The sequence below is a fragment of the Symphalangus syndactylus genome, chromosome 5 (genome assembly GCF_028878055.3).
Source record: "Symphalangus syndactylus isolate Jambi chromosome 5, NHGRI_mSymSyn1-v2.1_pri, whole genome shotgun sequence".
Taxonomy (NCBI): Eukaryota; Metazoa; Chordata; class Mammalia; order Primates; family Hylobatidae; genus Symphalangus; species Symphalangus syndactylus.
The window spans coordinates 79,787,953-79,809,576 of NC_072427.2; the positions used below are offsets into that span (position 1 = coordinate 79,787,953).

A 21,624-nucleotide genomic window follows, 5' to 3' on the forward strand; every position below is an offset into this window, starting at 1 on the left:
AATCAAGGGATTTATTATCAAGAAGCTTCAACTTTATTATTTGTAAAATAATGAGTCTTTCTTAATAACCTCCAAATCCCTTCTGCAACTAAATTGTATATATCTGTATTTTTGTGTCACCAGTATCTAATACAATATCCTATATAGACATACAAAATATCTGGTTTATGATAATAGCAGAAATTAGAGCACTTGAGACATTAAAAAGCTAGAATTCAGTGAGCAATATACTCATGAAAAAGCAACTGAACTTGATATAGATATCTATTGACTTTCTTCAGAGTGTGTTCAGGTGGAGCTATAATTCCATGGCTAAATTTGTAAGTGTTGCATAAAGCACTGAGTCTACAAGTTCTCGACTCTGTTCAATATATTCGCGTATGGCAGCAAAAGGAAAGCATGTTAGTGTGCTAAGTAGAAAGTGGCAGGGGAAAAGTAACTATCTCATTATTCAAATTGCTGTTAATCATTCCAGTTGAAAGTAGGAATCATCACTTTGCAGATGTGAAAACTAAGGCAAAGAAATATAACTTCCCTTCAAATCACCAGTTAGTGATGGGGATAGGCTAAGAAACCCGGGCTGCTTAGATTTTAGCCTAGGTTTAACAAAAAGTAGGAATAGGAAGAGGAGATTCTGGGGGCATCCTTAGCGCTGAAGGGCATTGGAAAAAATGTCTGTGAAGATAAGCTATTAATATTATTACATTATTGGCTATAATTACTAGCCAATAAAATTTATTAGTGTGCAATTATGACCCATATCTCAAACCTATTAGATTTTCTATCATCCAAATATAGCAAGCAGTGTTTTTCATTTTTCTTACTTGACTATGCCCACATGTGTACTTCAGTGTACACGAGTAGGTGTTTACATATTCTTGGCCAAATATAATTGATTTGTGTCAACTGTAAAATCACATGAAAGATTTTTAGTGTGTTTGAAATGCACAACTTTGAACTCATATAATCCCAAATATAGTTCCTTTCATATGTTTATAAATAAGTCTGTAGTGAAAACAGATATTAAATTACCAGTTACATTGTTTTTCTTAATTTGTAATTAGAAAAAATAATTCATTAAAATCTTGTGTGCTGTATTTTCCTGCCATATTTTGGTCAAGTTAAATAATTAACAGTGTATACTATTAACATTCAGTACTATGAGGCATTGGAGACAAAATGTGACTGAAAAATTGCTGAGAGTCACCCACTCAAAGATCTCAGAGCATCATTAGTATGAATCTATCAAAGAAACTGAACCTTCAGATAAGGAGTATTATTATTATAGGTCTTTTGTCTGACTGGCACAATGCCAATTTCCTCTGTTGGTGGAATATCTAACACTGACCAAGTTTACAGACAGAATTCCTGACTAAAGAGATGTCTTCTTTTATTATTTTATAAGGTAATTTTCTTTTTCTTCATAATGTGAAATACATCCTAAGTAGTCACTGAAGCTATAAGAGCTGGCATCAACATGCCTCACATAGACTATCGAGGAAAAAAAGTAGAAGCTCTTATGGGTTTATTACCAGAAATTAATAAAACTCTTTACACCTTTGTTTCTTCATGGACTTGTGCTGTAATGGCCTTGGAGCCAGAAGGGGGAAATCATCCTAAGGGGAACAGAAAGGAATCGATATTAATGACTTTTTTTTTCCTTAGATGGACCTTGATGTATGTTATGGTCTACTGTCTAATTTATTATTCCACTGTTGACTAGATAACATAACAGTCAATTTTTAAAACCTTGTCAATGTCAATTTGTCCATACCGCAATACTGTCTTCATTAAACAAGGACTATTGTTTTCTCTTCAGTATTTATTAATATTATTCCCTTAGTGATATTTTAGTAGTCATGGATTTATTGGACTAATGGACAAAACAATATTCAGAAGCCTATAATTTCTAATCTGTTCCAATATAAGCTGTTAATGTACCTGAGAAGTGGTTTTAGCATTATGCTTTTATTCAAGCAATATTTATTGAGCACTTACTATGTGAAAGCCACTGTGCCAAGCATTAAATGTACTAGTGCCATTAATTAAATGTATGTGATGCTATGTGTGATGTTCAAGTTAATGTAGATATATGAGTAATATACAGTCACAAATTATACATAATTTACTCAATGATGAGCGTATGTAAAGCTTTTTAATAAATTTAGATATTCGAATACCATATTTGGTACCATGTTTTATCAAATCGAAGATGCCTTTGATTATAAGATGCACCATTATTTTATGTGGCACCAAGAGAAGAAAGAGAATATTGCCAAATAAACTATGGCACAATGCTTTTTCATCACATGGAATTTTTATTTTATATGTATAGAAATACTTCTTTTAAAACTTAGACTTTTAAAGAAATCTTATATCACTCTGACACAAATGTAGGAAGGAAAACATAAAAGAAATAAATAGGTTAAAGTAATTTTAAAACTAAAATTCTGAGTCTGATTCTTCTGAATGGCTTTTTGATTCAGAATGAATGATGCCCTTGTTTTTCCACACATTGTCATATTCTATGCCATAAAAAGTGTTAATGATGCATTTTTTCTTAAAAGAATTCATAAAAGATATACAGGCCAATGGTACTGTGCTCTAAAGCTCTCAATTGAGAACAGGACACTTGGCTTGTGCTTTTCTGCATGATCGTGTTAGCTGCATGGGTAGTAGGTAATTGGACCTAGCAGTATTTATAAGTTTCAGTGGACAAGATCATGCAAATGTTATGGCCTGGTTATACAGACTTTAACAAAGTTCGGCTATGCTAAAAGTTTCTGAGGAATTCGCATTTTACAAGTTCCCTGTATTTTCTGATGACAGTGATCTTTTTCTCAGTTTTTCCGAACTATGTCACTTTAGTTTGGGATATTAAAACATGATAAAAGGGTAAAATGTTTCTGACTAAAATTAGTTAGAGATGCATAGTCAGACAGACCGACAGACATATAGACAGACAGTGGCAGAATAATGTTTATGCATATGTATGTAATCAAACCAGAGTTTGAGCAATTTTAAACCTAATTATCTCAGAGCCTAATCTGATTTCTGTATATTTCATTAACTCTTAATCTTTCCAGATATAATAGGATGAATGTTATGTAATGGATTATTTTTAATTATCCAAAGATAGATAGTGAAAATTATAGCTAGAGAGCCTAGTCACCGAGTCTGCCCATTGGAACGGGTAACTTGAAAGCCCGTGTATAAAAACCAAGACACTCAGATTCATCTCCCTGGCCTCCCAGTGACTGGCCACCTTCCTCCAGTGATCTCCTCTAGTTCACCTTACCTCTTTTCTTTTATGATCATACACAAACCCTTGTCATCATAGTGAACAATACTACCGTGGCATTGTAAATCCAAATATTTCAGTCCCCAACCAAAATCTCCTATGAGTTCATCTTTCTCATTTAGAAACTCCAGTCTATTAACTTTTCTATTTATCTCTGAATTTTCTTTCAGTAAGTATGACATCATACTTATGATGCATCATTTTATCTGCCCAATACACTCTCTCCTTTGGGGTCTATCACATTCTTCTGGAAAAATAAACAAACCAAAAACCTTATGCATGGATGCATTTATTTGTCTCTTTGCCCCTACACCAAAGCTGCTGAATATTTAGAAGGTTTTAAAACCAGGCAGACTAGTATCACTTTATTAGTCTCCAATTTTGAAAGAAATGTATATTCTGACCAGGCATCTAATGTTTTCCTATTCAATTTTCTCCTATTCTCCATAGTTCCTATTTCAAACTTTTCTCATGCTCTTCAAATATCCCAAACTATTCCCAAATATTCCAATATAATTGACAGTTAACCCTAACTCCTCCTTTGGAGAGAAAAATATAGTTATAAACAAGAATTCACTTGACTTCCTGCCTCGAGACCTATAACCTTACTGGCATCCAGAACTATTCTCTTTTTCTTATAAAGAAAGAAGCAATCCAATTCTTTGATCTTTGCTTCAGACCTCATCCATTGTCACCTTTTGTGGGACTTCACTGTTAATTATTCTGCTTAATTGCCTATCATTTCTTGTCCACTGATTCCTTCTCATCATTCTGAAGCATGCTGAAGTATTGCATATCCTAATAAAAACACCTTCATCAACTCCATGTGCTGCCGTAGTTATTGCTCCCTCTCTCTCCTCCTTTCCTAGGTATAATTTCTTGAAGGAATTATCTACTCTCACAGAGTCCAATTCTGCACTGCCAGTTATTTCTTTTTTTTTTTTTTTTTTTTTGAGACAGAGTCTGGCTCTGTCGCCCAGGCTGGACTGCAGTGGCACAACCTCGGCTCAGTGCAAGCTACACCTCCCGGGCTCATGCCATTCTCCTGCCTCAGCCTCCCGAGTAGCTGCTACTACAGGCACCCTCCACCACGCCGAGCTAATTTTTTGTATTTTTAGTAGAGACGGGGTTTCACCGCTTTAGCCAGGATGGTCTCGATCTTCTGACCTCGTGATCCGCCCATCTCACCTCCCAAAGTGCTGGGATTACAGGCGTGAGCCACCACACCTGGCCGCCAGTCATTTCTTAATCCACAGTAATCTGGTTAACACAACATCTGCTTCACTGGTCTCATAGAATTCACTAAAGATATACTTGTTAAAGTTAATGGTCACTTCTCAACTCTTGTTTCAATTGAACTTATTTTAATGATTTACACTATCATTTCTTAAAATATTCTCCTAGCTTCTGTGAATACCCACTGACCTGATTTTTTTGCATATCTTTCTTTCTCCTTTTCGCCATTCTTCTGTGCAGGTTTCTTATGCCTTGAAACTCTCTTTCTTTAGATATTGGTATACTCAGGATTCTGTTGAGGAACACTTATCTTCTACGGATCCAGATCCCACCACTTAAGGAAGTTAAATTAGTTGGAATTTATTTAAGTTGCATTTATGCAAGACCAATAGCCTACTCAAAATTTCTACTTGCATGACCATAAGTACTTCAAACTCAATACGAGCAAAACTGAAGTCATTGTCTTCCTTACTTCATCATCCCAGTGAGTCATATTCTTGTCCTTTTTAATCTTCACACTCCTTCACTAGAGCTTTGATTTTCTCTGGAATCTTTTCTTTCCCATTTCAGCAACCCTGGTTCAGAACCACCAGTCTCTCACATGGATAGCTCTTGTAATCTATTAACTAGTATTTCCTCTTCCAGTCTTGCCTTCACTTCTATCTTCTCCTTAGCCAAAATGTTAGTTCTGAAATGCATATTTTCATTTCAACACCTTGATTTAAAATGTTTCTGGGATTACTCATTTTTCTTTGAATTAAATCCAAACTCATAGTGCACTTCATGTCATAGTTAAATGAATCACAAACATGAAAAAGTCATTTAAAATTTTTCGATGACTTTATAAATTCTCCTAAATCCTCACTCAATCTTTTGATAGGTTATTCTTCTTTTGTTAAACAATGCTTGTTATTGGGGGAAAAATATGTCACGAAGACCTATGCATGAAGCACTTGATTTCATTTTTAATACTATTAATGATTAGTCATAATTGCTATGGCAAGCAATGCAAAAACATAAATAAAATACAATAAGCTTGTTTGCATAATTTTTGTTTTATTTTTCAGGATAAAATTCTACTTAATCTAACTTCTTGCACTGTTTTCTATTAAGCGGAATTCCGTTTCTCCCATGCCTTATGTCTCTGGACGCAAGGAGTGACAACATTGTAATTATGATGGAATCTTGACCCACCCCCATCCTTAAGAAATGATATATCAATTTCCCCCTTCTTTGAGGAAAAAGCTTGACATCTTCAGGAAACAACAATTTTCTGCTTCTCTATATTGTAAAATGTACAGGGTCAAGTCCCCATGGAGAATGCCTGTGCTAGTCACGTGGGCCCATTTCCTGGTTCATACATGACACCTTCTTGCTATGCCCTCACATGGTAGAAGGGCAAAAGAGCACCCTTGGCCTGCTTTATAAGAACACTAATCGTACTCGTGAAGACTTCCCTCGTGACCTAATGCCCTCCCTAGAAGTCCCACCTCCTAATACCGTGGCCTTGGGGTTAGGATGTCAGCATATGAATTTTGGGGGTGATACAAAAATTCAGGCCATAGCACAATTCATCAATTAATTTAGGACTCAAGAAATTAAGAGAAATTAGAAACAAAAATAATACAAAATTATCAGAAAGAATCTATGGAGTTTGAAAATGTAACTAATGGTGTCTCATTCTCTATTAGTAATGTGCTATTCTCATTTATACTGTTGAAAACAGTTTACACAAATATTTAATATGATTCTCTGCCTAGAGAATGAGAAGCTTGCATCTTTAGATCAAAGATGAAGCAAACAAGAGTTTCCTATTGTGTGCATTTTTAGAATTTCTTGCCTCATGGCTTCATGGCAGGTTGCAGTTTTTCAATCTTTGTTTGCAAAATCTTGAACCCATCATAGTGTACTTGGAAATAATATGCATACATCATAATTTTCCTGTATATAATGAGAATTTTTACCGGGGTGGAACTCTTCAAGTACCTCCTTTGGGAATTTCCAGGAATGATTATTAACCTTTTCTTCCTACAAAGATAACTTAAAATTGAGTTTTTGAAATTCTGAATCAGGAAATAATAACAATTATGATGTAAAATTTTCTTTCCATTTCTGCTTTTTTATGTACAATAGTAATTAATCATTTTTACATTGTAATTTTTCCAGATATTTCGGTCAGCCTGTTAGCAGTTGTTGTCAGCTTTTGTGGACTGGCCTTGTTGGTTGTGTCACTTTTTGTCTTCTGGAAGCTGTGTTGGCCATGCTGGAAAAGCAAACCTGTGACTACCAACGTCACTACCCTTCCACAGAGCATTTCAAGTGCTCCTACTGAAGTTTTTGAGACTGAAGAGAAAAAAGAAATTAAGGAAAATGAAAAGCCAGCCGTAAAAGCCATTGAGCCTGCAATAAAAATCAGCCACACTTCCCCTGACATCCCAGCAGAAGTCCAAACTGCTTTAAAAGAACATTTAATTAAACATGCACGTGTGCAAAGACAAATTACTGAGCCTACGTCATCATCCCGGTAAGGAAAGATTATGTAAAACTGGTGTGTGTGTGTGTGTGTGTGTGTGTGTGTGTGTGTGTATGTTTGTGTGTGTGTGAAAGTGAAATTTCATAAGAGAGAAAAACTTTAGTTGGGAGAAAAGAAAAGAGAGACAGGAGAAATGGGAAAGACATAGGAAATAGATAATTAAATAAAGAGAGAAAGGGTTGGACAGAGTACATAGGGGCAGAAAGAGAGAAACTAAGGACAAAGAAGCCAAATAGGGAGGAGGACCATGAAAGGGGCTTAGCAGAATGTGAGGTCTCAGTAAAATCGTGTAACTACAGATTATTATTAAACTCTTTCCATTGAAATGTCATTAGTTGATAGCTGCTACCTGTAGTCTTCCAACTTAATTTGATTCAACCAATAAATATTAAGAATGGCCATCATTAAAAAGTCAGGAAACAACAGGTACTGGAGAGGATGTGGAGAAATAGGAACACTTTTACACTGTTGGTGGGACTGTAAACTAGTTCAACCATTGTGGAAGTCAGTGTGGCGATTCCTCAGGGATCTAGAACTAGAAATACCATTTGACCCAGCCATCCCATTACTGGGTATATACCCAAAGGACTATAAATCATGCTGCTATAAAGACACATGCACACATATGTTTATTGCGGCACTATTCACAATAGCAAAGAGTTGGAACCAACCCAAATGTCCAACAACGATAGACTGGATTAAGAAAATGTGGCACATATACACCATGGAATACTATGCAGCCATAAAAAATGATGAGTTCATGTCCTTTGTAGGGACGTGGATGAAACTGGAAATCATCATTCTCAGTAAACTATCGCAAGGACAAAAAACCAAACACCGCATGTTTTCACTCATAGGTGGGAATTGAACACATGGACACAGGAAGGGGAACATCACACTCCGGGGACTGTTGTGGGGTGAGGGGAGGGGGGAGGGACAGCATTAGAAGATACACTTAATGCTAAATGACGAGTTAATGGGTGCAGCACACCAACATGGCACATGGATACATATGTAACAAACCTGCACATCGTGCACATGTACCCTAAAACTTAAAGTACAATAATAAAAAAATTAAAAACATATTTCTAAAAATAAAAAATAAAAATAAATTAAAAAATAGAAAGCCATTTGAGATGCATATCGTGGAGGCTCTACACAATCAGAAATCATCTAGAATTTCACAATCACAACTAACAGATTCATATTTAGTCTGCAACTGTTTAGCACATCTACCAAAAACATGAAACTTCATTGTGTGTTTGAGCTCATGTAGACCAGATTCTTACACTGGGCAAATTATAAGTTCCACAAGAGGCCAAATATCATGTGCATATGGAGGAATGTACATAAAAGGGAGGAAGACGAGGACTTCCTTAAGGAAATACATTTTAACTCAGCCTGGGAAAATCAACAAAACTTTGTTGAAAATTATTAACCACAGTATATTCTAATTGTATTAACTGTAAAGGAAGAAATGATTCCTGTAAAGAGGCATTTTTTTCTGCTAAGTATAGGCATCAGTTCTTAAAACAAATTGCGTGATAGCAGTTTTTCTCGGGTTGCCAAAAGTAGCAACTAGTTTTATTCTGGGGCAGGGTAAAATCGATGGTCTCTTATTGAGAGGTAACTGCTATTTCGTGCAAACTGATTGACTTCCTAATCTTACCTTTTTATCTCTCTAAACCGAAGATGCATCCATGTTTTCCAATATGGTAATACTTTTAAGGGTTTAGAAATCGATCAAATTGAAAAACTGGGTCATATTGGCTACTAGAATTGAAAGGCTATTCAATATGCATTTTGTGTAAACAGGAGAATTATACCTACAAATAAATCCACGTCTTACTTCAATGTATTCCAGAGGGATAAGTAAGAATAATTATTACCTTTGAGATAAGGAACTTGGAGATAAGGAGGATGGATGGAAGTGTCTTTTTCATGTTACAGTTTTCTGTGCTACTTAAATTTTATAACTAAGGAATGCCTCGTATTTTGTTTTTATTTTGACAAGTTTTCCTGAGCAATGACATTTAGGCTCATTTTAAATTTTTTTATTTATGATCTTTATGTAATGGAACTCAGTAAATATCCATGTTAATTTTTATATTTATTGAACTATATATATATTTATTGAATTATATATATTTATTGAACTATAAAATAATTGTCCAATAAACCACTTTTTTTACATGTTTTACAAATAGGGGAAAAAATGTCTTTGGAAGGAACTTCCTTTTTTCCAAGCCATTGGTCTCACTATACTTATAGGGGAAAACTGCTTTAAAATTACCTCATGTCTTTACTTGATTATCACTACCATCCCAGAAAACTTTGGCCACATATGATATCTTATAGCCACGAAGACTTAAGACACTCAGAAATTTCAAGGTAAAACTCTTCAGTTAATCTGCAAAACATTTTAAAAATACTAACCACTGTGAATATATATTAGCTTAGCATTCAGAATCATTCGACTCTTTAGTTGATATGTACAGATTATATGAGGATACTCAATGAAGACAAATTCAGGTAATCAATGTTTTTTTGGAACCTCAGAAAAGCAAAATACTATCTCCAAAATATTATCTGTTGAATATAAAGAGACCACATATTTGATTATCCCTAGCTAGAGGAGAATGAAAACACGGGAGCAAAGACTTCTTTTTGCTGCCTATGGATTTCTCAGTAATTATGTGAAATTGAACAAATCAGAGAAACATAAAAATTTCAACCTTAAAATCATAAAAATCAGATTGTATATATCTGATATTTTGTAAGAGGAAAAACTGCAACACACATTCAGAGTTTTGCTAGAACTTTGATATCATTTCACCTGCCTCTGACTTTCATTGTTTATATGGGTGGTTGGGGAGAGAAGAAGAAAAGAATTTTGAGCACTTGCAATTTTGTCACTATTTGTCAAGGCACCCTTCCTGATAATCCTTCACCAACCTGCATGGAGTAAGTATTATTAATTATCCCCATTACATGTGAGTTAACTGAAACCCAGAGAGATTTAAAAATTTGCCTGAAGTCATGCACCTGGGAAGAGTAAGAATTCAAATTTATCCAGATGGATGAACACATGTTAAGCATAAACGCCAAGGGGATGAAGTTTTCCTGCAATTAAATATGTTGGTTACAAAGTATGCTTAGGACAGGTAGTTTGGAGGCTGGAGAATAAGAGCATCTTCCTGTTCATCCAGTCAATTAAAAATCTGGAACTGTATATGAATATTATGAATGACTAGAGTCATTATTTGAACTTGTTTAGCCTTGGGATGAATTCCTTGCAGGAAACATGATTATTTCTAGTTCTCAAAACCCTTATCTACATTAATTACTTCATCATACTAGAAATTACCTTTATAGAGAGAGGAAGAGGAAATTGCTGAGTTCATTATGTATCCCACATGAACACAGAGATCAAGGGTACATTATTATAAGTCAAATTATTCTGCTCAAATGCCAGCTTTTCACTGAGATATAGCAAAATCAAACCTACATGCACAGGCACGCACACACACACACACAACACACAGATGCACACACACACACACACACACACTGAATTTAATACTTTGTTTGCTCACCTTATTAGTATGCCCCAGCTCCAGTCTGTTGGGACTCCTTTATCATTTGGCTCAGACATCGTAGTGTTTCAAGTTTTACTTGTCTCTATATTTAAATAGCATCTTGATGGGCCTAGAAGTTGGCAGCATTGCTGGAAACTCCCACATTTTTCAAGTTCTCATCTCCTTCTTCAAATACCTGGACATTTTGCCCTATCAGCCTGCCAGGCAACCAAACAACCCAGCTGGCATTTGTGTATTTCTTCATTACTAATATTCTTCAAGCATCATCTTGATTGATTGTTTATTCATCCAATAACCTTATTCAACATATATTTAATCCTGGGGATAGTCAATGTATCCTTCACTCTTTCCACTCTGAAAACTAAGGATCTGTGAAAATTTCTGTAAATTTATAATATAATGTGGAGACAATACATGTAATACCAATATAAGGAATTACAAGTGCCAGCTATGTGATGGAGAATGTGGAATTCAGAATATTGGGACATTATTTCCAGCTAAGGCATGGAGAAGAGCCATTAAGCTGAGTTGAAGGAAACTGGAAATTTAGATAAGTGGCAATTGGGAGAGGATGTGCATCCTAGATGGAAATATTTTACGTGAAAAATCATAGAGTAGGAAATTTTGCTAAGAAAACAGCAGATAAGGTACTTTGATAAAAAAATAGAGTAAAGTGAAGGAATAATGGAAGATAAAATCAGCTGAAATTGAAGTATAGTGAAACCTTGAAATCATGGCCAATATGTTGAGAGTCTCTCATCAAAATAAAATATTTGTAGCAGAGGAGTTCTGTGGATAAGTGTTATATGTTTTAGGATAATTCACTTGGCAACACTTTATAAGACAGACTGTAGGAGAAGACATCTACTTTGTGATTACTTTTTATTGTGTTCAAGTGTAATAAAACTCAGGAAATAGAAAACAACAACAAAAAGCAACATAAGAAAATGTGTAAAGGAAAATATAAGATCCCTTGTAAAAAAAATATTAAGTGGCACTTCAGTAATTCCATGTCTAGTCCAAATCTTTTAAAAGTCATTAAAGCTGTTATACTATGATTATGCCAAGCTACCATTAGCATTTTTGTTCCATATACCCCCACATGCAGAGTTCTGTGCTGCTTTCTTAGGCAGAAAGTCTGCTGTATTCACTTCTATATTGCTTTTTGATGCCTTAACAAAGCACTGTAGGAACTCAAAGTGAACTTACTGAATTGAAAGAATCAATAAATGAATTCAATGACCTCATCTTGTTTATCCTGCGATCTTCCATGGTTGCTCACTAGAAGGGTGCTTGGTCTTTTTACCATCCTCCTAAAGACTTGACTCTCTTTGCCTCTGTGCTTTTGTTCATGCTGCTTTCCTTGCATGGAATAACAACCTCGTTTTTATGTACTGTGAGATCTTTAAGGAAAATGCATCTGAGAGTCCACTTTCTCTGCCCAATTATTAACTATTATCCTTTATAATTTAAAGCTGTTATTACAATCTAGCAATTATTTTGTATCTTAATATTGAGCTCCAGCTGTTTCCAAACTAGATGCTAAATTTTCAGCATCTAGGGGTGTGTAACCCACTTTTATGCCCTCCTATTCCACCACCGTGTAGGCACATAAGTGTCAATTGAATGCTTTTGATTGATTGATCATCCTCCACTTCGTTTTGCCTTTTAAATACATCATCTTTAAAAGCCGCACGAGATGATGAGTGGTGAGATAATACTGTGTTCCTATTAGAAAGAGGTTAACGATAGTATTCTCACAGAGATGAGTATGAGAACCAATTTTCTTTGCATTTATTAATGGTGTAAAGACAAGGTGAATAGTAACTGGCAAAATAATTTGTTGAGGATGAGGAATTATGTAGATTTATCACCTTTAGGACTGTAAGTACCTATTGAAAATAATTAGGAACCATAATAGCAGAACAAATTGAACATGAAACAAAAGCAGGAAAATGTACATGGGAAGAAATCACTGACTCACATGTGCTGATGAATTTACAATATTTACAATTAGCTATGGTTGATTAGAAGAGTAATGCTTAAAATCATCATGCATAGTATCCAAAAGAATGCTTAATGTGCATTATTGTAAGAAAAATGAAGAATTATGTAAAAATACATAAAATGAGATTCCATAGTTTACTGTAAGAATGTTTTTAAAAAATTAAATTTCTCTGAAAAGATAGCAAAAATTGAAATTATCTATGCTAAAACACTGTAAGGAATGAAAAATGAGATATTATAAAAAGGGGGAGTTTAAAAGATACATGGCTAGCTAGGGTACCAAGGAGCAACACTTGCCCAGAACAAAGGAAAGACTTGAGATCTCTCTCCCTGAAATAGAAGGTCATAAAACATGCTTTGCAGGAACTTGAGGTGGTTAAATAATTCCCTTCATGAAGGAAATGTATTAGGTGTACACACTTGCTTCTTTTCTGAAAAGACATGACTCTTGGAACTAAGGCCAGAGTCACATCCTTAGAAAATGATTGAAATTTGAAGTTTCTTTTCTGGCAGTTATAAATATTGTCTTATACACAAACACTGATTTGGTTCTTTTTTGCTGTTGTTGTTGTTGTTGTTTTGATACAGGGTCTCACTCTGTTGCCCAGGCAGGAGTGCAGTGGCATGATCACACCTCTCTGAAGCCTTGAGCTCCTAGGTTCAAGCAGTCCTCCTGCCTCAGCCTCCCAAGTTGCCAGGACCTACAGGCACACACCATCAGGCCCGGCTAATTATTATTATTTTTTTCTAGAGATGAGGTCTCAAAATGTTGCCTAAGCTGGTCTTGAATTCCTGGCCTCCAGTAATCCTCTCACCTCAGCCTCCTAGTCTTCTATATAATATGAATAAATGCTAGGGAAGTTTGATTTTATTAGTCACAGGAATCTTAGGGTAAATTATTTTCATACAAACTCCAACAGACATTTTCTTAGTTCCTAGCAAATGTTTATGATGAAACACATTAAAAGATGAATAATACTTACTCTCTGCCATGATGAAGACCACAATTTAGAAGAAAGTCTTGGAGAGTGAAAGACAAATCTGAAAACAGGTAATTTCAATACACTATTTGCAGTAAGGTCAAGGAGATGTGGAGGCACAGATGAAGGGTCATCAAGAGTGGTACATGAACCCGGTTGTAGAGCTATGACTATTTTTCTCCAAAACCTAGCTGAGCTCACCGGGAGGTAAGCGCATGAGAGTCAGAAACATATTAAAAAGTAAGGGAAGGCATAAAATTGCACACTGAGCATAGAAATCCAGAGCTAGAATTATGGTCAAATGACCTTCTAGGAATCAAGTAATACTAAAAAATAAGTTCTTGGATTTATTATTTTGACCAGTTGTTATTGAGAATTTTTTAATGTTTAAGTCTTCAGTCTATATTTACTTCTTTTCTTGTAATATAATGTTATGTTCTCAGAACGTTATCTGTAGATCAAAAGCTATGAAGAAGCATTTTCCAAGCTAATTACTTCGTATACATTCATTTAAATATATGCTAGATCAAAAGCAATTGCTTATCATCTCTTTTTATGATGTTTATATCTTATATCTTTTTTTAAACATGGAGAGAAGTCAAGGTAAGTATTTTGAGAATAACTGAATTGCCTCCTTAGCACAGTAGGCAGTATGTTGTTCTCATAATCTGAAGATTTTAAGTTCAGAATAACTGAACATTTATTTCATTAAATTTATTAAAGAACCAATTGCCTGTAGATTCTTTGAACAGAATAAAGGTACATTACTGAATGGATTTTAGCCATCCCTTTAAATAATTGAGAAGAAAACTAGTTGTTTCTCTAGCTTTTATTATTATTATTCAATTGCTATTTAGTCACATGGCCAAATTTTTCAGAGAAAATATTTTCTTTATTCAACAATATTTATTGAACACATGTCATAGACATTTTTCTTGAAATTTGATACAAATTTGGCACAAAACTGTCAAAAGCCCCCCCACACACACACATTCTTATAAGTTATATGATGTATTACAAGGTAATAAGTCCCATGGAAAATAATAGCACAAAATAAAGGGATTGGAAAGTCTGAATGGGAGGCAGTGTTGCAATTTTAAACATTGTAGTCAGGACAGATCTTGCTGAGAAGGTAAATTGTGCAAAGACTCAAAGTGGTAGAGAGGTGGGCCTTGAGGAGTCTGGGAGGGCTTTTCATGTAGAGGAGGCAGGTGCTGCAAAGGCCCTGAAGCTAGAACCTGTGATACATGTTCCCACTAAGAGAAATCTAGGAGAAAAAGCAGAGGTAGAGGGGGCTACATTATATTTGGCTTTTACTCTGAGTAATATGGGAAGCCACTAGAGGGTTTTAAGTCAAAAGAGTGGCATGACCTGTTTTTAAAAGATGATTCTGCCTGCTGTATTGAAAATAGACATTGAGGAAGGCACAAGGATAGAAGCAGAAAGTCTACTAAGGAAGGTCTCATCCAGGCCAGAGGTGATGGTGTTTCAGACCAGGGAAGTGGTAGTTTATCATGTTCATGAGAACTGACTGGATATATTCTGAGGGTATAAGAAACAGACTATCCTGATAGATGAGCTGGGGCATGTGAGTGAAATAAGAAGAGTCAAAAATGACTTGAAGATTTTGGACTGAGCATCTGGGAAAATCAAGTTGAGACAATGAGGCTGTGAATGGAGTGAGTTAGAGAGGCAAGAAGAGGAGATCTGGAGCTGTGGTATTTAAGGATTCTATTAAAAATCTAAGTGGACAAGTTCAGTGGGCAACTAGGTAATGACTCTGGAACTCTGAAGTGGATCTGTGATGCATATATAAATTTGGGATCCTCAGCTTGTAGATTACGTCCTAAGCCAGGAGATGATATCACCAAATAGTTGAGAGTAGATGGGAAAAAGAAGAAAAAGGATACATTTCTGAGTGTTGAGAGGTTAGGAACAGCCAAGTGGACTGAGAAGTAGAGGCTAGTAAAGTAGGAGGGAAGCCGGGAGGGCAGAACCTGGAAGCCAAGTGAGGAGAGTAAGTAAGCTCCCAGGAGGGAGTAGCTGTCAGGGGAGTGTGCTAAGGCCGGGTGGGATGAGGATTGTGAATGGACCTGTTTGAATTTAGCAATGTGGGGGAGACATTGTTCACATTTTCAAGAGCAATTGTGGTACAGTATACGAAAAGCTGATTAGAGTAAGTTTAAATAGAATTTGAACAGCGAATATACTGTCCTCAACTCTTTCAAAGAGTTTTGCTGCAAACATGTTAGAGAAACAGAGCAGCACAGAGAAAGTAGGGTGAATAGAAAGTTCTTTTAACTTTACATCCCAATTCAGACAACCCTTCCAGCTCACCAAAACCTCCAATCCATAGATTCTGTCACTATGTCATAATTCCTATATCTTTGATACTATTTTCTTTTCCTTCTTTATCAGTTTCAATTCCATGGTCAATCAGAGCCACTCTCTTGTGTACATCCTCAATTCTCTTGTTGCTTTCTATTTTTGTATTTGCAGGGCAAAACCACAGCCCTAGCTGAATTCATTGCTCTGTCATCTCTACACTTGCACATGTGCAAATGAATATGACTGGAAAAAACATAAACAACTCTCATGGACCCACTTGAAATTCATGACCACATTCCTCATTTAGCTAGCTAATGCTGCACAGCAATCTGTTTCCCCTCTCAATCTTTTGAGAGTCACAAGACTATTGTGTTGATACATTTTCTGTTGCTCATAGCAGAATACCAGAAGCTGGATAATTTATAAGGAAAATGAATTTATTTCTTACAGTTAGAAAAGCTTTGAAGTCCCTGGTTGAGGGGCCACATCTGGCAAGGGTCTTCTTCCCGGTGAGGACTCTGCAGAGTCCCAAGGTGGTGCAGAACATCTCGAGGCAAAGGGGCAGAGTATGCTAATATGCTAGCTCAGCTCTCTCTTCCTCTTCTTATAAAGCCAGCAGCTCCACTCCCGTGATCATCCGCAAATCTATTAACTCATTAATCCATTGATTCATGAATGGATTTAATCCATTCGTGAGGGCAGAGCCCTTATGCCCTAGTCATGTATTACAGTACAGGCTCTGCCTCTCAATACTGCCACATCAGGGATTAAGTTTCGACGTGAGTTTTGGAGGGGGCATTCAAACCACACCATTTTATACCTTCTCGCTTTTTTTTCAAACTTCTATCACCTTCTTCCTCTTCTCAGTTTTAATTAATGACCTTACTTCCCATTTTACTAAGATAATTGAAGCAAAGGGCAGAAACCTTCCACAGGCTCCCACTGCATCATCAACCCTCTTACCAGGATCTATCCCATATATTTGCCTTCCTGATGGATAGTACATTAACTATTAATGCTCCTGTCTATAACGAATCCCTCCACTTTCATGTTAGATCCCATTTTACCTCCTGTCACTTTAAGAATCCTCCTCTCTGATGCTTGCATTATTAATTCTCCCTCTCTATTTTATTAGTATCCTCAGCACAAGAGCATACCATTATTTCTTCTATCTTAAAGGAACCTGAAAAGGTAGGAAGTGTTGATCAGAGGGAAGCATGCCTGAAATTGTGGTTGTGGACAGCTTGCAGTTGATGATGACAAAATCTGGCTATTTACATGATACTGACTGAGGTTAAGTAGAGAACATCATTGGAAGAGAGGAGGTCACTGAACCTAGAGGCCAAAGGGTTGGAAGAAGCACTTAGATTGTCGGAATTACAGCAGAAACATTATAAAAGAGAATGCTCATGAACCAGAAGACTAAGATAATGAAGACTTTATAGAAAGGGTTTTCGATATCAATAAATCACTAGCAGTAAGTGGTAATGAAAGTGTGATTTCTTGACTTGAGCTTCAGAGATGGGTGTGGTAGCTTAAAAGAGAATGGTGCGTGCCGGGTGTGGTGGCTCACACTTGTAATCTCAGCACTTTGGGAGGCTGAGGCAGATGGATTGCCTAAGGTCAGGAGTTGGAGGCCAGTTTGGCCAACATAGTGAAACCCCGTCTCTACTAAAAATACAAAAAAATTAGCGGGGCGTGGTGGCACACTCCTATAATCCCAGCTACTCGGGAGGCTAAGGCAGGGGAATTGCTTGAACCAGGGAGGAGGAGGTTGCTGTAAGCTGAGATCACACCACTGCACTCCGGCCTGGGTGACAGAGTGAGACTCTCTCTCAACAACAACAAATAAAAGAGAATGGTGTGAAGTGGTAATGGGGGTCAAGAGAAAACAGTTACTTCACTGGCAAGCTGGTGGAATAAGGGCCATGGAAATAACAGCCACCATGTGAGAGGAACACATACGAAATGATGTCCTTGGGGAAGAGCCAGATTTCTACCAGGTAATAAGGTGAGAAACATTCCAAAAAGGGATTAAGAATATAGAGGTCAATGGATTATTTTAAAAAATCCACTGTGGCATTTTATTCAGTTCACTCTCCCTATGGTTTTTTGCATGGTATATGCTCAGATATTTGTGTAATGAATCACTCTTGTCTTTGTTTCAAATTGAACGGGAGAAAATAGGAAACAGAATAAAAACTTTGTTTACCGGAAACGTGATGTAGTCTTGCTATTCAAGCCTGTTTATGAAATGGCGATCTAACTGAATATATGATGAGAGTTTCTGATGCAGATTTTAATATTAAAATAGAGATAAATTTCTTTTAAACATTTAATTATTTATTAAATAAATAGAAAGCTGCTAAAGATATTTTTACTTTCCTTCTGTGATTTCTTAAGCTATATCTAAGGTTAATTTAATAGATAGTAAAGACATTGCAAATTAGAGCAAAAGGGTATAGGTTTCCCATTAGATGCTGAGATGTGAAGTCAGGGGGTCTCTTTAGCCCAGGGAGGTGGTCCACGACATGCTCACATAGAAATGACTTTCAGCTGTCTCTGCGTCCCCAGGAAGCCTAGATTTGAGCTTGTCAAAACCATTATGGCATTTGCACTTCAGTTCCTTGTGTCCTGAATTATAATAGTAATAACTAATATTAATATGAAAAGTGATAGTCGGGAAAGTCATATAATATATCATTTAATCTTCTCAAAAACTGTAAAAGAACCATTTTATAAATGAGAAAAATAAAGCTCAAACAAGTTAAGTGACGTGCCTAAATTTGTCCTCACTACGTAGGGAAGCTGGAACCAAACTGTAGTTAGATTCTAGTCCGACATTTTTTCCACCTCATCTCTTTGTAAAGGTCTTTAAACACTTTCTTCTGATAGGTGGGAAGAATTTGCTCGTATTCCAGTGAGTTTCCAGGACTCTAACCACATGTCAACCACAGCAGCTCCATCTTTTTACATAGTCGACTTCTGGCTTCAGATTTTATTGGAAGGAAAGGATCTATTTGTAGTAAATATTTGAAAGTGACCATATTAATACATTATATTCCAGTGCCATCAACTAATGTTGATTATGTCTAGCTACCCTCAGTGTTCCAGGTTAGATGGGGAAAGTTTTGCTTTCTCTGGTAGAGTGCTTGGACAGTGCTAGCTTTGAAGAATAAGATGGTGACATTAGGGTGTCAATTTTAGATCTTCCCTGCTTTCTCTTGTGGGCATTTAGTGCTATAAATTTCCCTCTACACATTGCTTTAAATGTGTCCCAGAGATTCTGGTATGTTGTCTTTGTTCTCACTGGTTTCAAAGAACATCTTTATTTCTGCCTTCATTTCGTTATGCACCCAGTAGTCATTCAGGAGCAGGTTGTTCAGTTTCCATGTAGTTGAGGGGCGTTGAGTGAGTTTCTTAATCCTGAGTTCTAGTTTGATTGCACTGTGGTCTGAGAGACAGTTTGTTATAATTTCTGTTCTTTTACATTTGCTGAGGAGTGCTTTACTTCCAACTATGTGGTCAGTTTTGGAATAAGTGCAATGTGGTGCTAAGAATGTATATTCTGTTTATTTGGGGTGGAGAGTTCTGTAGATGTCTATTAGGTCCACTTAGTGCAGAGCTGAGTTCAATTCCTGGATATCCTTGTTAACTTTCTGTCTCGGTGATCTGTCTGATGTTGACAGTGGGGTGTTAAAGTCTCCCATTATTATTGTGTGGGAGTCTAAGTCTCTTTGTATGTCTCTAAGGACTTGCTTTATGAATCTGGGTGCTCCTGTATTGGGTGCATATATATTTAAGATAATTAGCTCTTCTTGTTGAATTGATCCCTTTACCATTATGTAATGGCCTTCTTTGTCTCTTTTGATCTTTGTTGGTTTAAAGTCTGTTTTATCAGAGACTAGGATTGCAACCCCTGCCTTTTTTTGTTTTCCATTTGCTTGGTAGATCTTCCTCCATCCCTTTATTTTGAGCCTATGTGTGTCTCTGCACGTGAGATGGGTCTCCTGAATACAGCACACTGATGGGTCTTGACTCTATCCAATTAGCCAGTCTGTGTATTTTAATTGGAGCATTTAGCCCATTTACATTTAAGATTAATATTGTTACGTGTGAATTTGATCCTGTTATTATGATGTTAGCTGGTTATTTTGCTCGTTAGTTGACGCAGTTTCTTCCTAGCCTTGAAGGTCTTTACAATTTGGCATGTTTTTGCAGTGGCTGGTACCGGTTGTTCCTCTCCATGTTTAGTCCTTCCTTCAGGAGCTCTTGCAGGGCAGGCCTGGTGGTGACAAAATCTCTCAGCATTTGCTTGTCTGTAAAGTATGTTGTTTCTCCTTCACTTATGAAGCTTAGTTTGGCTGGATATGAAATTCTGGGTTGAAAATTCTTTTCTTTAAGAATGTTGAAGATTGGCCCCCACTCTCTTCTGGCATGTAGAGTTTCTGCCGAGAGATCCACTGTTAGTCTGATGGGCTTCCCTTTGTGGGTAACCCAACCTTTCTCTCTGGCTGCCCTTAACATTTTTTCCTTCATTTCAACTTTGGTGAATCTGACAATTATGTGTCTTGGACTTGCTCTTCTCAAGGAGTATCTTCGTGGCGTTCTCTGTATTTCCTGAATCTGAATGTTGGCCTGCCTTGCTAGATTGGGGAAGTTCTCCTGGATAATATCCTGCAGAGTGTTTTCCAACTTGGTTCCATTGTCCGCGTCACTTTCAGGTACACCAGTCAGATGTAGATTTGGTCTTTTCACATAGTCCCGTATTTCTTGGAGGCTTTGTTCATTTCTTTTTACTCTTTTTTCTCTAAACTTCTCTTCTCGCTTCATTTCATCAGTTTGATCTTCAATCACTGATACCCTTTCTTCCAGTTGATCACATCGGCTACTGAGGCTTGTGCATTCGTCACGTAGTTCTCATGCCTTGGTTTTCAGCTCCATCAGGTCATTTAAGGACTTCTCTACACTGGTTATTCTAATTAGCCATTCGTCTAATCTTTTTCCAAGGTTTTTAGTTTCTTTGCGATGGGTTCGAACTTCCTCCTTTAGCTCGGAGAAGTTTGATCGTCTGAAGCCTTCTTCTCTCAACTCGTCCAAATCTTTCTCCATCCAGCTTTGTTGTGTTGCTGGCAAGGAGCTGCATTCCTTTGGAGGGGGAGAGGTGCTCTGATTTTTAGAATTTTCAGCTTTTCTTCTCTGTTTTTTCCCCATCTTTGTGGTTTTATCTACCTTTGGTCTTTGATGATGGTGACGTACAGATCGGGTTTTGGTGTGGATGTCCTTTCTGTTTGTTAGTTTTCCTTCTAACAGTCAGGACCCGCAGCTGCAGGTTGGTGCAAAAGTAATTGCGGTTTTTACCATTACTTTCAACAGCAAAAAATACAATTACTTTTGCACCAACCTAATACTAGATTTGAAGGATAAGAATGGGGTTAGTAACAGTCAAATGACTTGAACTGTGATTGGTTGGATATTTGTGTTAAGACTATATAGCCACTAATCACTGTCATTCTAAAAGAGAAAAAAAAAAGCCAGAAGAAAAAGAAGATCTGTGTTGTCATGGCAATAGTTTAACATTGTAATAATTAAAGCTTGTCTTAACTGACTAGCTAAACTGTGACTTAGAATATGTGCTAT

At 36.6% G+C, this 21,624-nt stretch overlaps 1 protein-coding gene across 2 annotated transcripts in view; it reads left to right on the plus strand.

The window, feature by feature from the left end:
- Positions 1-21,624, plus strand: part of SYT10 (synaptotagmin 10) — a 68,465-nt gene that overhangs the window by 5,438 nt on the left and 41,403 nt on the right. For both annotated transcript variants that reach the window (XM_055276969.2, XM_063639213.1), the window contains exon 2: positions 6,704-7,061. In XM_055276969.2, the coding sequence (XP_055132944.1) occupies positions 6,704-7,061 (358 nt within the window). The remainder of the gene's footprint in view (positions 1-6,703; positions 7,062-21,624) is intronic.